Raw genomic sequence first — 20,264 nt, 5'->3', positions numbered from 1 at the left:
GGAGAGGTGCTCCATCTCTGTGATCAACTTTATGGCCCTCCTCTGGACTTGCTCCAAGAGGTCCATATCCTTCCTTATGCTGGGAGCCCCAGAGCTGGATGCAGCAATTAGTGTGTTGTGTCCCTTCTGCATTTGTTTCACATCCTAATTTCCATAGTGTTGTTTTCTAGATTAAACTAGAAAACCAGTTTAGTTTAAAACTAGATTAATTTTGCCAGAATTTCTTTACTGCTGCTATTAAGAAGATTACATACAAAACCAGTATTATAACAAGTTAACATGGCTGACACAGAGCTAGGGGGTCGTTTTTCATTGTTCTTTAAAATAAACCAAAATGCTATAAATACCCCTCAGCTGACATCATCTGCACCATTTCTTACATTTGCTTATGGAAGAAATTTGTAGATTAATCCACAGTGCTACAGTGCTTGCTTCTAAAACCAGGGCATGCGCCTTACTACCTTCTGCTGCTGCTTTTTGGGGGTTTTTTTGGCTTGTACCTCTCTTATTTTGATAGTCGATATTTTCTAAATAGTGTTTCACTGTGTGTCCTGTAGAATTACAGTTTTGTGAGAAAAGCACACAGCCCTGTCTGTGTAAAAAAACTTCATACATATTGGCACTGTTTGTGTTCTGCATGGTGATGCTAATAATATATGTTCCTGAAAAGCAGCCTTCCAAAATCTATCATGAAATTTCCGTGCCTGTTGAGATAGTGAACTCTCTTCAGAGTTACACCACTCTGAGATTTTCATTCTGTTCTACTCAGAACTGCACGGTTTTCTTTCCTTTTTCATTTTTCTCTAATGTTTTGACCTTTAGCCATTCAGAGTCTCTTCAGTAGTAAATGAAGTTCTTGAGTCCCTTGGAGAGACTCATTTGGAGGACCAAGGCCAGCCCTCTGGATGGACAGGGCCAAATTTCTTAAAACTGAATTCGGCCGATTCCTTATCCACTGAATAATTCATTCATTAAATTCCTGTCTCTCTGATTTAAAGAGAAGGATATTGTGGAGGACCTTGTCAAAGGTCACTGCAGAAGTCCAGATAGATGACATTTGTAGCTCTTCCCTTGTCCACTGATGCAGTAACTCCATCGTAGAAGGCTGCCAGATTGGCCAGGCAGGACTTGCTCTTGGTGAAGCCGTGCTGGCTGTCCCAAAGCACTTCCCCTGCCCTCTCTGTACCTTAGCACTGCTTCTAGGAGGATTTGTCCTATGATCTTCTCAGGCTCAGAGGTGAGGCTGACAGGCTGGTAGTTTCCCAGGTTGTCCTTCCTTTCTACAACTTCCTAAAAATGGGTGGAATGTTTCCCTTTTTCTAATCACCAGGGACTTCACCTGACTATCTCCATCATGACTGTTGCTGTGAGTGGCTTGGCAACTACCTCAGCCAGCTCCCTCAAGACTCTGGGAGACATCTCATCAGGTCCCATAGATTTATCTGTGTTCAGGCTCTGCAAGTGTTCATGAACCTGATCTTCCCTTACAGTGGAAGGGACTTTACTCCCCCATCCATGCAAGAGGTGTGGGAAGAGAGATTGCCAGGGAAGAGTGAGACAAAACAGTAGAGTACCTCAGCCTTCTCCTCATCCATTGTTACTGATTTGCCAGTCGTGTTTACCTGGGAACCACACATTCTTTGACCTTCTTTTTCTGACTGACGTACCTACGGAAAGCCTTCTTACTCCTCATGTCCCTTGCCAAATTCATCTTCAGCTGTGATTTGACCTTCCTGACCCCATTCGTGCACAAGCCAGCAACATCCCCATACTCTTTCCAGAATATCTGTCCCTGCTTCCACTGTCAGATTCTGCTTTCATCAACTTGGTAAGACTGAGGTTTGGCTTCGCTTTTGCGAACGGATCTACTGCTTTGGCCCTCCACTGGAACAAACTGCTCTGCAGGATCTGTGTGTAGTGTGCAAAGCTGTGAGGCTTTGTCAGACCTCTGCCAGCCGCAGTGCTGCCATCCCAGGTGTGTAAATACGAAGCACAATGCAAACTTAATGTGCTTCATTTGCTGTTACTTTTTTTTTTTTTTTAATTAATAGGTGTTATTTAGTTGTACTGTTATCTTGTTTGGGAGGTAGGTGGCACTGTAGCTACAGAAGTTCTTTCATTTTATGTGATAAGTGCATTAATATCAAGACTACATGAGCTGCTGCTCTTCAAGAAAAAGCTATTCCTCTGGGATTTTTTCTCCTCTAACTTACGAGTTGTAACCTCAAGTGAGTCAGGTTATCATGTAGTAGGGTATTTTATGGGTACTGTTTTTGGGCAGGACAGAGGAGAGTGGAGTGTAGATAGTTCCCTGTGAAAGAGATACGAGTGATTGCATGTATGCATATGGAAACAGTTCTGGAAGCATGCAGCGTTATAACAAATGACTACTTTGGCAGCTCCTTCCCAGGCATTTTACTAATACTGAAGGTCTGTGAATGTAATTTTTTTTTTTTTCTGGTGGAAGCTTAGCTGTAGTATACTCTGTGAAAGTTAGGAGTAAAATAACACCTGGTTATCCATTTTCTGAAAGTTTTCTGTTCTCTTAAAAAAGTACTCACCTTTGGAATATTTTTTTTTGCATCAGGTTCATTGCCACCACACATGTTTGTTCCATATGTGGCCTTGGTGTACAGTTCCTGTAATGTTGGCCATGCAAACTGAATGTTGAGCTGCTAGAAATTGCTCTAGTAAATTTTAAGGGTGGGATCTTACCTTATATGCTGTGTTAGGAAGGTTTTGTATAGGCACGAATGCCTTAATTCTAGTTTCCTGTATGAAAAAAAGTTAATGAAAGATAATTAAAACTATATTCTGCATGATTAAATGTCATGCATATACGGTGGGAAAAAAAAAGAGCTTTGTGTAGATTTCAGTCAGGTGCATTTCTGTGACTTTAGAAAAACAAACTTTTATTATGCTACTTTTAATACTTTTTAATTGTGAATGTCTTTGTTATCAGTCTGTAGAAGCTGCCTAGTGAAATATTTGGAGGAAAACAACACTTGTCCAACCTGTAGAATTGTTATACATCAGAGCCACCCATTACAGTATATTGGGTAAGTATAAAAGCAGAAGTGCAAGTAGTTTCACTCTAGACTGGTTCATCCCCTTTAATACAGATTTTCCCAGATTTTCTTTCTTGCTTGTCAGCATATTAAACATTTAAAAGGAAGTTTGAAGGTGATTGAGGAGATACAGGATCAAACTTTGCTATGAATTTGCAACTCCTTAGCACGGCAGCTTCTTCTAGAGTTAAAAACAAGCAAAGTATGCACTTCACTGTTTAATATCTGTGTGATTTTAATGAGATTTAGTCGTTCCACATTTTCTGTGCTTGGATTGTAAAAGTTCTAAGTTCTCCCTGGAACCTTCTTTGTCCAGCTCTGTAATCCCCAGCTCTCTCAGCTTGTCTTCACAGGAGAGGAGGTCCATCCCTCTCATCATTTTCATGACCCTGCTCTGGACTCACTCCAACAGGCCCATGTCCTTTGTATTCCAAGGGCCCCACAGCTGAATGCAGAACTCCAAGGTAGGGTCTTGTGAGAGCAGAGTAGAGGGGCAGAATCACCTCCTTCGACCTGCTGGCCAAATTTTTTTTGATACAGCCCAGGATGCAGTAGGCTTTGTGGACTGGAAGCCCACATTGTTGGGTCAGGATGAGTTTCTCATCCGCCAGCACCCCCAAGTCCTTGTCCTCAGGCCTGTTCTCAATCCATTCTCTGCCCAGCCTGTATTTGCGCTTGGGTTTGCCAGCACCCAGGTGCCACTTGACCTTGTTGAACTTCATGAGCTTCACATGGACCCAACCTTCTAAGCCTGAATGGCATCCCTTCCCTCCAATGTTCTTGACCATTCCACTGCACTTGGTGTTTTTGGAAAACTTTTTAAGGGTGCACTCGATCCCACTGTCCATTTTGCTGACAAATTTGCTAAACAGCGCCAGTGACATTACTGACCCTGAGGAACACCACTTGTCACTGGTCTTCTCTTGGATTTTGAGACATTGATCACAGCTCTCTTGAGTGTGACCATCCAGACAATTCCTTATCCACCAAGTGCTCCATCTGTCAAATCCATGTCTCTGCAGTGTAAAGACAATGATGTCATTCAGGACAGTGTCAAATGTTTTGCACAAGTCCAGGAAGACGACGTCAGTCACTTTTTCCTCATCCACCACCTCTGTAACCCCATCATAGAAGGCCACATTTGTCAGACATGATTTGCCCTTAGGGAAAGCCTTGTTGGCTGTTGCCAGTCACCTCCTTATTTTCCATGTGTGTTTGCATAGTTTACAGGAGATCTGCTTCATGATCTTGCTGGGCACTGAGGTGAGACTGACTGGCTGATAATTCTCCAGGTCTTACTTATTTCCGTTTTTATGAATTGGGTTGGATTTCCTCTTTTACTTTCAGTGGGAAACTTACTGGACTGCCACAACTTCTCAAATACAGTGGATAGTGGCTTAGCTACTTCCTCAGCAGTCCCCTGAGGACCCATCAGGTCCCCTGGACTTCAGAGTCCATAGATGGCCTTGAACCTGGTCTTCTACAGTGGGTCGTTCTTCATTCTCCCAGTCTCTGCCTTTGCCATCTGCAACTTGGGCAGTGTGGCTGGAGCACTTAATGATGAAGACTGGAGCAAAAAAAGTCATTGAGTAACTTTACCTTTCTCCACGTCCCAGGTAACCAGGTCTCCTACTTACTGCCAGAAAGAGCCCGCATTTCTTGTTGCCCTTGATGTCCCTGGCCAGAATTAATTCTGTCACAGCTTTAGCTCTCCTAACGTTATCTGTGGCTGCTTGGATGGTTTCTCTGTACTCCTCCCAGGCTATTTGTCCTTACTTCTGCCCTCTGCAGGCTTTCTTTGTATGTTTGTGTTTGTCCAGGGGTTCCTTGTTCATCCATGAAAATCTCCTGGCATTTTTTTCCTGACTTCTTCTTTGTTGGGCTGCATCACTCCTGAGCTTGGAGGAGGTGATCCTTGAATATCAACCAGTGTTCTTGAGCCCCTCTTCCCTCCAGGGCTTTTTCTCATGGTACCCTACCAAGCAGATCCCTGAAGAGGCCAAAGTTGGCTCTTGTGAACCCCAGGGTAGTGGGCTTGCTGTGCACCCTCCTCAGTCCCCTAAGGGTGTCAAACTCCAACATTTCATGGTCACTGCAGCCCACACTGGCCTTAGGCTTCATATTCCCCACCAGCCTCTCCGTGTTGGTGAGAACAAGGTCCAGGGTAACATCTCTCCTTGTTGGCTTCTCTATTGCTTGGAGAAGGAAGTTACCATCAGTGCATTCCAAGAACCTTCTGCATTGTTTAAGGCAGCAGTATGGCAGCAAAAATATTAGACCAGTGGCATTAATCTCTAGAATGGATGACCTTGTCCTTTGTTCTGTTTTGATCTCTAATACGAATTTAGTATTTTTCACCAGTTTCCTTCTTTTTTTACCAAGTCTTTTTGTTAGTTTTTCTTTTCCTTGAGTGCTTTCTTTTCATTTTACTGCAGTATAGTAACTCTTGCTGATGAAAATAGTTGTGACAGTATGTTTGCATTAGCTATTGCATATCAAGTAGTGTTTTATCTACCTTTATAAAGAGTTTGCATTTGTTAGTAGCATTTTCCCATGTGCCTTTCTCAGTTCTGTAACAATTTCTGAAGCAATGCTTATAGCAAGGGAGCCAGGTTGCACCTTCACAGAAAACTGTCAATTTTTTTTATACACACTTACATGGCTTAAGCTCATCCTCGTTCAGGAGCCTCTGGAGTTGAAGAATAATGGTGTACACTGATAATGTGTTATATGATACACTGATAATATTTTGTATGAGTGTATAATTAAAGGGACAAGTAGGTGAAAATAGGCAAGAATGAATAAATTACATGTAAGACAACATTTGCCTTCTGTAATACCACAAGAATATACCATTGCCTGTTTCCTGTGCAAAAGGGGACCAGGAAACAGCATCAAATTGAGAATACCTGCAAAGCAATTTGTTACTTGGTTGTTGAATATGCTTCAAGTGCTGCTTGAACTAGTTGTAAAATATTGCCCCTTCAAAACTGAAACAGGCTTTGTCCAGACTACTTTTGGATATATTTATGGAATCTTTTAAATAAAGAATTGACAGGAGTTTCACAAGCTGTCTTAAAATGTAGCTCCTCTATTCATCTCCCTGTGTCTGGAAAATAGGTAAACCAAATGCATCTTCTTTTTCACATTTCTTAATGCTGTTAAATAGAATCATAAAATTGGGTTGTAAGGCACCTTGAGGATCATATAGTTCATCTAGGTAAAAAAAAAAAGATCACCAAAGATCATCTAGTTCATCTGGTTCCAACCCCCAGATTCTCACCTCTGATCTGTTAGTGATGTCTTATTTGCTTATTTTTGTTGAAACATTTTTGGTGATGTGTCTGCAATCCGTACGTGGCACTTGTGGCACTTAATAATCCCAGCCTGTGCAAATGGGATTGCTACTGGTTGAAATGACATGAATTAAGAACTATTGGTATTTTGATTCTTCTTGTAGTGCTACTTAAAATAATTACTGGTTGTAAATGTGTTGATCTGCCGTCATTTCTTTACTTGTTCATTGATCTCCACTGCTTTTAAGTGCTCATGTCAGGGGACGAGAAGCCTGAGACTGCTCTCGTAAGCCTCTTCTGTTTAAGTCAGACTCAGAGTTTGATATTGCAAACTCTTTTGGGGTAATGACATTGCAGCAGCCAAGACAGACACTTGAAATGCTTCTGATAATAGTTACTAATTGGAGTTTAGGGTAAGTTATTCATTGGAATTTAGGGTAATACTTAATTTCTTTCAGACAGTGACTTATTTTAGACTAGAACAGAATTTTATCTAGATGAGCTGGGAATTAAAGAGTAGAATCTTAACTGGTCCCACTGCTCGAGTTTCACTACCTGTACAGGCTACTTAGCTACACAATGTTTCTCACAGTCAAAATGCTGTCTTTTAAGAGCAAAGTAAAATTTAATTGTTGTGGTCTTTTTCTGTCAACTGTTCTCATGCGTTTAAGAGAAGCCTAGTAGAGATGAGTCTATAAGGGTGAGAAATAGGCTATCCCTTGGTTCTTTTGTAATAAAAATGAGTTTACCTCAAAGTTGTCTAAGAATTTTGAGATTATTAGTGACATACTTGTCTTGATGTTGGGGGTCATGTCCCATGGGTTGATTTCCTCCACAGACTATTCTTTCTCAAACTTCCATTTGGTTTTTGTCTTAGACTGTACTTTTTCATAATTTATTTTATGTTACTGTCCTTTCTGGTTTGATAGAAGTCTTGATTTGAGAAGTGAAATTCGTCTTAGGTGAATTTACCCCAAACTTTTTAAAGAGAAATGTTTTGAATCAAGAAGGTTGACTTAAGCTTTTGATTTTGTTTTTCTTCTTGCTAGTCATGACAGAACAATGCAAGATATTGTTTACAAACTTGTGCCAGGCCTCCAAGAAGGTAAGTTGTGGCATGGCCTTTTCTGGAGGTCAGTTTGCACATACTTTTTTAACATAAAGATAAAAGAAAGTTTCAAGTGATGAAAAACGGAGGACAACTGAAGAAAAAAACAATGGAAAACTATATTCTTTCATCTGTGTAATTTTTAATGATTCATTTCATACCTGTACTAGCAGCAATTCAGTGTGGGGGTGGTGGGAGGCAACATGGGATATTTCTTCCGAAAGCACTATTATGTAAGGTGGAATAGTTGTTTATCTTTTGAGTGTTGGCACACCATAACTGATTTGGTTTTGTTAAACTGTGTACTTAAACCTGCTGTGCAAGCTTTCTAGAATTCTCAGAGGTAAAAGGCAGAAAAGCTTTTAGTTTCTGCAATTCTGTGAGTCCTTATCAGGGAACTTTATTTTGTGTTTTCGTAATCCTCTTTGGCACTAGATGTGTTTTAACTAAAGAAGTACTTTATAGAAATGTGATCTTTTTGTCTTAATGTGTGTTAAAACTTTCATTTAGATAGAGGATTTTAATCAGTTTAAGCTGAAAAAACAGAACATTTTCAAACATCAGTAAGATTAAATAGATTATTTAAAAATTATTTCTAGGATATTGGAAATCAGAACTATAAATAAAAATTCAAAACTAGTGGTTTGACTGAAATGTTGTGGGTGGATATTCAAAAGTAACTACAGTATTTTAAATGCCATCTCATTCTAGTAGGAATGCTACAGTAGTAGCTATGCAAATGACTTTATGGTATTCTAACTCTGAAAAATAAGCTGAGGCATGATTTGATACAATAGCAGAGATAGAAGATAGTAAATAATAACAACACCACTACTTGCTGGCGATCCTTAAGAGGGAAGGGATTTGGAATAACTTCATAAATATTGCATTAGAACTTTATTACAGGGATTAATATTTGCAATTTTAAACAGCGGAAATGAAAAAGCAAAGGGAGTTTTATCACAAACTGGGCATGGAAGTTCCAGGGGACATCAAAGGGGAGACATGTTCCACAAAACAGCACCTAGATTCTCATCGAAATGGTAAATGGTCCTTTATTTACTCTGTCTTTGTTGGGTGATGGCTAGTAGATTGATGAACAGACCTGCTGGAGGCGTGCCTAGTTAGTGTATTGCAGTCACAATTATTTCATAACAGTGAAGAATGCAGTGAGCATAGAATTGTTGCTTTGTCCCTTTTTTGTGCACAGAGTCTTTGTTTTCAGCTGGTCATGGCACATGGCTTGTGGCAGTCGGTCTCCACAGCAGTGCCTGCATGGGGACTGTGAAATTGCCTGGCTGCTGGGCTGCTCACTGTGGAACTGAAGGTTGTGCTCCACAGGCTGTTGGCTGGCTGTTGGCTGCTAGTTTTGCCTAAGCTGATAAGGGGAAAGGCAAAGTTTATTCTATATTGCAATCCTGAACTGGGCTGTTTTAATTGTATTAGCATTATAAACTGCTGCTGAGTATTTCTGGGTCTTATATATGAAAATTATATATATGTATATATGTAAAAAACATATATGTCTGGGGTTTTTTATCTAAGGTGAAACTAAAGCAGATGAAAATTTAAATAAAGAAACTTCAGAGGAAAAACAGGAGGAAGATAATGACTACCACCGAAGTGACGAACAGGTGAGCTTATAGGACTCTAGTTTTATCTTGTGTTTTAGCTGTAGTGCTTTGATAAGCTAACTTTGGTAATCTAACAGAGAAGAAAATAACTGTTTCAAGCTGCTTTTTCTGTTCTCCGATACAATAAGGTGCAGTTTTTCCAATGCTTTTTTGTAAGCCTGAGGTTTTTTACCTTTGGGTTTTGGAAGGAACGAAGAATACATTAAAGATATTTGATAGTTCTGACTGAGTTTCCAAAGTATTTATTAGCTTTCATAACAAATCCAGGTAATTTGCCTCACCTTCTGAAGGAGTGTATCTCAGTGTTACTGTGATACGTTGAGCTGAATGTGTATCTGTAATTATGAATTAAACATTTTGCACTGTTAAAGAACACATTCAGCACCGATAGCTCCGTGTGCAGCTGCAGTGGGAGCTCCAGGTTGAGCTCTGGGTGGGAGCCCAAGGCAACAGGCCAGGAACTGTTGACCCTTTGTTTAACAAAGGGCACAGAGACCTGTGACCCAGCCAGGTGACCAGACACTGAGACACAGCAGGAGCCAATGACCCCCAGACTTAGGTGTGCTTAGACTGTGAGGGTATAAAAGCCCAGGGGTTGCTTTGTTCGGGGTCCCTCCTTGGAGGCACCAACTCCAGTTGTTCTTTTGTTATTTAGTTACTGCACCCACCAAGATTAAATTATTTTAAGGATTGGGACATCTGAGACTCTGCTATGGGAAACCTGGGGTTGGGCTGGTAAGGAAACCTGGCCTGAATGTGTCAGTGTGGGCTGTGTAGCTGCGAAGGGTCTTCCATCCCAGCTCAGGTCATGCAAGTATGACTGCCAGAGTGGGTCTTGGATGGTTGGACAGGGAGGTTTCCTTGGCAGCACTTTTAGTAACTTACTATTTATTTATCTTGTTTTCAATCTCTAATACTGAGTCAGTGTTAACCCTATACCTTAAAAATAGTGTAAAAGCTCGGAAACCCACTGTTAAGTTTTGGAGACAAAGCATGTCTGAAGGTGAAAACTCCTTTTGGAACAAACAAGGCATCCCTTTCATGTTGTCCTGCGATGTGTGTTCAGAGTAACTCTAGCTTAGGTTAATTTTCTTTTCAGCTACCACGTAAGGGAACTTTCAAAGGGATTGTACCGGTCACTAGATCCATTTAGTGCATAAAGTATATAATCACAAAGAGGTTAGACTAATTAATGAATAGCTGGATGGAAAAGACATGAGAATTTCTAAATATTATCCCTCCCTCCTGGGGGGGGGTAATATTTAGAACTTGAAAATTTTTTAATAGTATTTGTATCTATTCTTTTTAAAGTTTAAATTCTCATTTAAATGTGTTAAAATTCTACTTTAAACCGAATTTAGCAGTTGCATTAAAAATAAGATATTAGAAGTAATTATTAAAATTGTCAATGGTTATTTTTACCGTTTATGTTGCTCTAACTTTTAATATATGCTCCTCTTGCACTACTGACAACCTATGAATTTGGGATGAAGCAGCCTTGTTCCAACATCAGAAATTCTTTCTTGAACTTTTTTTGTCTACTGCTTATCACTCAGCTTACAAGATGTTAGAAAATGTTGTTGTTTTTTTTTTAAAGGCATTTCAGTTTAAGGACTACTGGTATTGTGCTTCTTGACTTTGTTGTATTAATAAAAACTGCATGTGGAATACATTATGGGGATTGCAGAAAATTATTCCAGCCAGCTCCTGATTGTTTGCTTTTTCCTGAAGGTAAGCATCTGCTTGGAGTGCAATAGCAGCAAATTGCGTGGATTGAAACGAAAATGGATTCGTTGCTCAGCACAAGCAACAGTTTTGCATCTAAAGAAGTTCATTGCCAAAAAACTCAACCTTTCTTCTTTTAACGAGGTAATATGTTAATTTTTAAAAATAAATCTACATATATGAAAGCTTTTAAGGGGTGGGTTTGTTGCTTTGCAAATTAATGTCTTTTAGTCTGATTTTATTTTCAGAAAATAGAGGCATACACTGCTTCTCGAATTATTTTATATAGCCATTTTCTTGTTCTTTCTTGGGTCTGTACAGGACTTGCCACTTAGTTTGCAGTGCATCTTTTCATGTCCATCTATAAATAGTTGAGCTAAAAGGCTTGGTTATGTGCTTCCACATATGTTGAAATGGACTCTGGTAAAATGCTTTGTAGTTAGGTGTAACCCCCACCATTTCAGAGAGTTCACACTTTGTGCAGGGGTCAGGCAGTGAAAAAAAAAAACACTTTAATGCTACTGAAGCCCAGCTTAAGAGAAAGCACCACAAAGACTTTGTTCCTTTCTGTGCTCTCAGTGAAGCTCAACTGAAGTTGCTGCCTGCCACAACCAGAGTGTTTCCAGACACCTACTTTTCCCTGCCTTTGCAGGGGATACTTGAAACCGTCGGAAGAATTTATGGTGAAAGGTACAGAAAGGCAATTCTTTGCTCTTCTAGATCAGATTCAAAAATTAACAGTGGCAAACTATGAAGCCAGCCTCTGTTTACCACTTTACTAGGCCTTGGTCACAGTCTCTGGACATCTCAGTTGACTCTCAGCTTGACATCTCTGAATTCCATATTATTACACTGATTCACTGAAGACTTTTCATTCAAATCAACTCATGTGCTATCCAGTCCAATGTGTCAACATCTTTCTGCTCAGACTTGTCAACAGTGAATTTGCATCTCTGTAACTTTTCCTTCCTTCCTAGCTTCTGTTCACTTCAAACCAACACTGATTGGAATATGCCCCCAAGCACTGCCAGTCTTCCTGAAACACAGCAGTATATCCTGTCTTATCCTCAGCTGGCTTGGAAATGTTTGACTCCTGGCTGTAGCCCAGCAGCTACATAGCTACAATGATTGCTTAAAGGGGCATGTTCTGGTTTTTTTTTTTTTTTTTGGTATGAGTAGTTAAGCCCTCCAATGCACTTTGCCAGTCTGTGATGTAACAACCTACTTGGCTTTTACTGAAGGAAAAGCTTTCGGGAATACTGTTTATTCCTTTGCTGTCCCTTCCTACCTTCTTAAGAGTACATAAATCATAGTGTGATTACTGTACTGGTAACAAGCAACAGGTAGATAAGTAGAAGGATTTAAGCTTGTTTGCTTGCTTTAGGCTATTGTAGGTTTGAGTTACTGCCAGGTAAGTGGACTGCATGCACATTCAGGCCTTTCTGAGCTGTGTGGTAAAGTGTTGTGATATAAGCCACCTTGGTGGAATTTTCTGTTTTCATGCATGTTCCCTGTTTTTAGTTCATGATGCCGCCTGACTGGCAAAATACCAGAAAAGGTAAAAAAATTTTCGTAGTATGTTAAATAACAGTGGTCTTGGAGATTTCTGTCTCCTTGCTCATTTTACTGGACCTTTTTAAAAGCATGTAAAGCTTTCAGGAAAGGGCGTTAGTATTGCTTGGGAAGGTAAATCAAGCAGTTAAGTCCAGATCACACAGTAATTCCTAGGTAGGCACAGGCATGGTCTTTCAGCACTTTATGTTGAGAGAAGATGTTATCTTTTCTTTCCTGGTATTATTTTTGTCTGCAGAGCAAATGCAAGATGAAAAGGTACAGTATATTCAAACAAAAAAGTATTGTCAAACATTTGTAGTATTATCTGAAATATGTTGTTTCATGTACCATGTCCCTGTGAATTAACTGTCACCTTTGTTTTGTCAGCTGGACATATTATGCAATGAAGAGATTCTTGGCAAAGACCACACACTCAAGTTTGTAGTTGTTACTAGATGGAGATTTAAGGTATGACACAGTGGTTCCAAGTAAATAATGAACTGGCCAAATAAAATGTTTATAAACTAGGTATGATTTGGGACTGTACTGCAGTAACTGCAAACTTGATAAAAAGATGCATTTATAAATATCTGATAAGCCATCCTGAAGCACCCAAGTATTAATTTGTTTCCAAGAAAATGAAGGAAAGGAGAATTAAGTATTAATTGCAAGGAAAAAGGGAGCACTACATCAGATGTCAAATTATCAAGTCTGGCAAAGGAAGTGTAAGCTACAAGAAAGTATTATTTTTAACCATTTCAGGTAAAACAGGTTTTAGTCCACATAGGTGGGGGAGCTGATGCAGAAAAGGCAGAAGTTTTCAACACAGTGCTCTTCTGTACCTCAAGAAGGGTATTTAACTTTTAAAGAAGAAATGGTAATAGCAATGTTTATCTATCCTAGTTAAGGAGACTTCAAGAAGCACTTAGTAGGCATAAACAGGCATGGTTAAAATATTTTAGTGCATCTTTGACTTGCTCACTGTGGTTTCTTTAAAAAACTTCCTTGAAATGGAATAGTAAACTTGGGAATTCACTCTGAATATCACTTATCGCATTAATAATGGGAGCTCAAATGAAGTGGTAAGGATGAATAGCAAAATGGAGCACTTAGGAGGCAAGTCAACTCTGAGGAGAGTCAGTGTATGTACATGTAGGGATATTTGAACAAGAAGTTAGGATTTGTAATGGACAAGCAACACATTCTGAGTGTCCAGTGTACACTGAGGTAAAACCACTTGATGGCTTTAGGTGCATATCTGTAAGAGGTGCAGGTGGGAATAGAGAAGCATTTTTCTGTCTTGGAGTAGAAAAACAATTGACTTGCATAAAAGTCACAGGATAAAGTCAGTGATCAGTGGTAAAAATGCAGAAATGTTGCAAGTGGAATCCTACTGGAATCCGTTTCGTACAATGTTTCTGAATGTTTCTGGAAATGGATTCGAGTATTTCAGTAACAGTGCACTGGCTGGCAGCATTGTGGTCATTTAGGTCAGTGAACACAAGTGGATGATAAAGTATTGGATGAAGCCTTTACAATTCGGAGTGATGTGATTAACACCTGAAGCTGAATGTAGATGTAAATAAAAGGATACAAAGCAAAGGTTGGGATGTGGGAGCTAGGGGGAGAACCACACAGGAGCATCAAATCGATGTGCATCTGTACAGTCTACTCTTCACCTTTATCAGAGAGATCTGTAAAACTGTGAGTAATATGGAGAAGGGAGAACTATAAACTGCCTTCTCAAGTGAAAGATGTTAGGGATATAAAATGACACTGAGAGGTGGGAGGTCCAGCAAAAACAAACAGAAGTAATTGTTTTCACGAGACACAGAAATCCATGGTGCAGGATGTCGTGGCTGTTAGAAGTTTAGCATTTCATAAAAAAAAAAATCAGTGGACACTTTCACAGAAGAGGAATCAAACCAGAGCTGTGAAACGTGACGTACCACATACTCTTATGCTGCTTCCTGGACATGTCCTTTACTGGGAATGAGTTTTCCAAGTAAAACAGATCTGTTCCTGAGACAAAGAGGAAATGATTCTTTATCTCTTGTTTGAGCCCCGTAGATGAAGTTGCATCTTGTCTTTGTCTTGGTGAATTTTTGACAGATCAGATAGCTGTTCTGGTCTTTCATTGAAGATTTAGCTTATGAAATAGCAGATTTACCTACTGAGTAGATCAGTTCTGAGTTTGTTTCTTGACTAACCTGATATTTCTGTCTTGCAGAAAGCACCTCTACTGCTACATTATAGACCCAAAATGGACTTGCTGTAAGAGAACTTTATTGTCCTTCTGGACAGAGTTTTTTGCAGAGACTATCATCTGGCACCTTCTTAGTGCATCACTAATCACATCACACAAACCAGCCGAGTAATTTTGGAAGACGAGGGCTTTCATAGTGGACTGTCCTGAATATTTCTTCTATGGATGTGTAACCTAGACTCCTGGGCAGAAAATATTTATACTTTTTTTTTTTTTGTACGGAAGAAAGAAGTCTCAACTCAACAAGACACTACCAGCATTAAGTTTACAGATACTGAAAACACTTCACAGTTCCATGTAGCTCAGCCTGATTTGTCTCTTACAGTTACACAGAAAAAAAGTTAGAATGTTGTGGGGTGATTTAAATATGTTGCTTTTGACACCAAGTTGCATTTAGTTACTTTTTGCATTCTGAATCTTTAAAAACTATATTTTTGCAAAGTGTTATTGTCTTATATAGTATGCCTGATTGCATTGGCTTTATTCAAGTTATTCTGTAGAGCATTGAACATACCTAATGATACAGTGACTGGTGATAATTTATTATGCTGCATTGAAAACTTCGAAAAATCTGGGAAACCAATAAATTTGTCATTTTTGCCCAGTTATTGCTTTCCCTCACCTTGTGTTTTAATACAGTTTTGATACTTCTGTATACGTGTTAATTTGGTAAGAGTAGTAGAAATAATTTCAGTTGATTTTAATGTGCCCTGATATTTTGCTATGGCATAAATTGCACCACTTAATGACAAATACTCACAAGTGCTAGATTTGTGTATTTCTTAAAAAGCAAACATTTCTTTTGTAGTTGTGGCTTGCAGAAATCAGTTTTTAATTTAGAGAGAATTTGCTTTCACTAGCTATTGAAATAGTGGCTCTTGGACAACTTTGGGAGTATTGCAGACTTTTCATTTCACTGATTAAAAATTCCTTAGATATTATAAACAGCTTTATATTTCCTTTAGCTGTTTTCTGATGAAACTATAGCATTTTCCTTACTGCAATTCCTAGCTCACTTAGGGTAGGGTGGAGGGGGGAGTCAGACAAGATTATTTTAGCACCTTTTGGCCTTAACTGATAATTTTGCTTGCATCAGCCCTAATGGATGCAAGGTGATACACACACATGTATATATGGGTACATACATTTATATACACATATAACTATATATGTTCTAGAAAGCACCCTCAATGGCACTTAGCAGGGTTCACTGCACTTTTTGTAGGGCTTTTTGAAATAATTGGCTTTTTAAAAACAGCAGTTGAAAGTGATTTCTGCAAGCTGTATACAGTGTGGCATATATAGTATGATTGTGAGAATATTTGTCTGGCACAGGTGTCAAGTCACTGAAAGCAGTCTATGCCATATTATTGGCAGCTGGAAATAGTTAACCTAATTTTGGAAGAGTTTTCCAGTCAGCTGAAAATGCTAGTTGCTGTTCCTGTTGTTAAACCCTGTTATGTTTTGATAAATTGTCTATGGATAAGAAAGCAAGTTTGCCTGTAACTGTCCTGCTTCCTTTGGCTGTGCTCCTTCTCCTCTTCTGCTAGAAAGTGTTACTCATTAACTCAAAATCTGATCCTGCGAGAGATTTATCCAAGCATTTTAAATCTTCTTCCTCTTCTTGAGTTTTCAAGGCACCACATTTGTCAGCACATGTCCCTCAGTTTCCTTCTTTGGAGTCTTCAGTCCTTCTTTCCCAGCTCCACTGCTGCAGAAGGGATGCCCCAACTTTGTTTACCTTTAAGAGCAGAGTTCCTCGTTTTGATTATGGTCACAGATGTGAATGGGAAGGAAATCAAAAAGTATGTGAGCAGAGAATGAAAGGGAGCCTAATGAATTGTGAGGATGGAAAGGAGAGCCATGCAAGGGCCAAAACACGCTGCTGTCCTTGCAGGTGAAAGTATAAGATAGCTGATTTGAATGTTTAGGTTACACAGAACTCCACGTCTGCATTCTTGCGTGGGGTTTTGCGTGTGCGTGCGTGTGAGCCACGGAATTGAACTTGGCTCTGATTTTGTTTTTTTGTGGACTCAGCTATCTGTATTTTAGCTTTTTTTCTGTCTTTTAACATTACTTGAACTGGCAGAAAAGAACAAATGAGTTCATAGGTCTACCATTTTTATAAACTTTCCGTGAAACAGTGAATGCAGGTAGTATGGATGTGTACACAAGCTGACACGCTGGGCCTTTCTGGTGCTGTTTATGTGGTTGTTGCTGTTCTAGTGTAAATAAGGGGCTAGCGTTGCCACTGAGGCACTGAGAATATGGACAGGACTGTAAGTGTCCCCCCCTCTGTGCACCCAGAGTATACACACAGTGACTGTACCTGATGTAGACATAAAATTAAAGCTGCCAGACAGCATTCTGATTAACCACCTTAACCAGGAAATATATATACATAAAAACGAGTGTGTGTATATATTTGGTTTCCATATATATATACACGTATGTATATATATATGGTTTCCATATATATACATAAACACACCTACATATATATATGAGATCTGTCTACCTCAGAGTGTGTGTATTGCAGAATTTTTTTTTATGACTAGATATTGATGTAGTGCTGTTTAAGTACATTGGGATTTTATTGCCTCCCTGTACTTTGTGCAACTGAGAAATTAATTACAAACACGCAAATTCAGAAGCCTTTCAAATCTATCTCTTGCTGTAATAACAGTATAGAACTTATAAGTTTATAACCACCTTTAGAATCACTTGAATTTGTTATGGTGCTATCAGTATATAGAAAACTCTGTTTATAACTATATGGATACGTAAATTCAAGCCAGCATTAATACCTACAGCTGGGTTTTTTGCTTGTAATTGTGTGTAACTGCTTTTGGAATGTGTTTAATCTGATAAAACCTCACAAGTAAAAAGAGAAAAAAAAAAAAAACACAACAAAAAATCCAAAGCTACTCAGTTATTTTTCTAAATCACGTGTGACAACATCTTCACTACAAAAATTCTTTCCCTCGGGAGTGATGTGACTGTCTGGACCATTTGTTAGCCTCAGTAAAAGACTCCAATACAGAGGGAGGTTGTCTTTGGGTCAGAGTCTTGTTTCACTTGTGTGATGCTTAAGGGACAGTTAATTTATATCAAGATTATATTGGGTAGAAAAATTCTGATAACTGTTCAAAGTTGAACTAAAATTTAGACTCAGACATAGGTGTTTCTTAGTCCTGATGAGATCATGGTGGTTTATTTTGGCTTTTGTGAAGATGCCATTACTGTGAAGTAGTTTTTACAATTTCTTACGCTGAAAAATCATTGCAGTAAAGGAGTATCTTGTTGCATTATCCTCAGCAGCAATGAGACTGATGAATCATTCATGCTCAGAGTCTCATTAAATATAGTTTCATTAAAAAATAAAGAATTCAGATAGAATATATAATATTGAATTTAAATAAGATTTGGAGGTTTAAATTTTAACTTTTATAAAATTATTTATTCTACTTTAAGCCTTCTGTCTTATTTTGCCATCCACATATTTTTTTGTTTCGGTGGTCCAGCTTTATTTACGGGCATATAAAATGAAATCGTAATATGTTTTTACAAGCTTCTTCCTTTTACATTGAGTTTGAGTAGCTTTCATTTGTATGTTTTTGTTTTGTATGGATAAAGAGCATTACTTATGCTTTTGTGCAATAGGTTTGAAACATGCATTTATTAGGCATATGTTTAAATTGTAAATGTAGCATCTATTTACCATTACATTTAAAAGGAATGTAGACAGCTTTTCTCACTTGTTGAAATGGGGTTTTATTTGGGGCTATTATTTGGGGGTGGGAGGGTGTGTTTTCTGATTTGTTCCTTTTTTTTTTTATTTTACGAGTGAAATAGGGGATTTAAAAAATGTGTAAGTACAAGAACTATCTGTCAGCAATATTTTAAAATAAATGATCTTGCAAGAAACCTTAATGTGAATTGTGGAAGCAATCGACAAGACTTGCAGCCTATCTGAAAATGTTTTGTGCCATTGTTAGGTCTGGTATATTTGTGTACCATCAAACCTGGGAATATTTATTTTTATTGGTTGTGCAATAGCATACACAACACTATCACCTCAGGGGATATGGGACCATAAAAAATATCAGACTACAACTATAATGGTGCTATTTTCCAGTAGGCTATGAGCCTTTGAAAGCTTGTCTGGCTCTTACTGTCTTTATAACAACATAGTTAGTCCTAGGGGATTTACTGATCTTTTTTCTTCTGCTGGATGATGAATATAACTTGCGTATTTTACAGCATTCTGCGTCTTACATTGAGCTAAATATAATAGGAAAAAGCCAACCAGTCTGTACATCAGTGAGATGAATCTTCAGTACTCAAAATGCATTTTGTACAGAAGGCTTTACTGAACAGAAAAATCAAGTTTCTGTTTTTCCTCAGGTAATCAGTTTGGATGTTTCACTGGAAACATTAATGCAACCTACACTTCAGTTAATCTGCCTAAAGTTGATAACAGGGAAAGAAATTGTCCCACACAAGAAAATCTCTACATAAGATACAATTAAGTGCAACGAAGGTCATGAGATCTGTTGTTGAAGTAAAAGCTGCAGAGAACAACATTAAAGAACATGGAACAATGTTTCAATTCCTGCTCTATTCAAAAATTGCAATCAGGACAAAAACTATCTAGGAACTTGGGTCTTGTGGCAAGTCAATAGGTAATGTTTTACTGTGAAGTTATGGTTTATTTATGTACAAACTAAAGGTATGGTTCCACTATCTGATCCATGTTTGATCATACTTAGGGCTCTTTGGCAATCTGTTGAGGCCACAACAACCTGTCCACATCCTGATGGTAGGGTAGGAACTAAATGTCCAGTTCTGTGAACACTTATATTGGTAACTTTTACTATTAATGTGGATGGTTCCACGGAAACCAGCGGGATCGTTCATGCAAATGGATAATAGGTATGGCTGAAGGAAGGAGCTGTGATTTTTGAATGCTGATATTCCACTATTTTTGTTAACTTTTATTTGAAACTGAAAGTATTGGTTTGATGGAATCTTGAATTCAAGTGACCTGTCTGGACAAAAGGAAAGTTTGTTCTTCTGCAACAAGATTGTTTTACAGTTAAGGGACAATAAGCCAGTGCAACCACTAAGCCTTTTTCCTCACATGTGGCATAATAAAGATTCTGGAACTGTCACAGTGTAAAACCGTATTTTTGGCTTAGCTTCATTTAAAAGTTTACAATTTTTTATGCTTTGTGTTACTGTGTAATTTCTGTACTACTGGTGGCTAGTTTTGTCTGAATAAGCCTTTTGGGGATTAATGCTTAATGTTTTGATTTTATGATAGTGAAGCTTGTATCCAGTGTTTTGCCAATGAATATTATATGCTTGTTAATAAAAGCAGAGAAACTAACTGAAATACTGTCAGGCTGGAAGTTATTGTCCCGTTTTCCCCCAAGAACAGAAGGATCTAGCAGTCATTATAGTGCTGAATAAATGCAGTGTGACTGAAGCAGAGGTGGTATGGCATTGCACTGTCATTATCAACCTTTTACTAAAAAGACAAGGATGGCCCAAAGTGTTTCTCCCCTGCATAGAATGGCAGTATGTCTGTGGCAAGTAACTGCCAGATGG

General features: G+C 38.6%; 1 protein-coding gene across 3 annotated transcripts in view; it reads left to right on the top strand.

Annotated features, from left to right (window-relative positions):
• Positions 1–20,049, top strand: part of PCGF3 (polycomb group ring finger 3) — a 54,310-nt gene extending 34,261 nt beyond the window's left edge. For all 3 annotated transcript variants that reach the window (XM_064641571.1, XM_064641572.1, XM_064641573.1), the window contains 7 exons: positions 2,963–3,059; positions 7,414–7,469; positions 8,405–8,515; positions 9,018–9,106; positions 10,838–10,975; positions 12,773–12,853; positions 14,616–20,049. In XM_064641571.1, coding sequence (XP_064497641.1) covers positions 2,963–3,059; positions 7,414–7,469; positions 8,405–8,515; positions 9,018–9,106; positions 10,838–10,975; positions 12,773–12,853; positions 14,616–14,663 — 620 coding nt within the window. In that variant the 3' untranslated portion in view covers positions 14,664–20,049. The remainder of the gene's footprint in view (positions 1–2,962; positions 3,060–7,413; positions 7,470–8,404; positions 8,516–9,017; positions 9,107–10,837; positions 10,976–12,772; positions 12,854–14,615) is intronic.
• Positions 20,050–20,264: the final 215 nt, after the last annotated feature.

Source organism: Pseudopipra pipra, chromosome Z, assembly GCF_036250125.1.
Source record: "Pseudopipra pipra isolate bDixPip1 chromosome Z, bDixPip1.hap1, whole genome shotgun sequence".
In the NCBI taxonomy this organism is placed as follows: Eukaryota; Metazoa; Chordata; class Aves; order Passeriformes; family Pipridae; genus Pseudopipra; species Pseudopipra pipra.
Note: the sequence above shows the minus strand (reverse complement) of the source record. Positions and strands in the feature narration are given on the sequence as shown.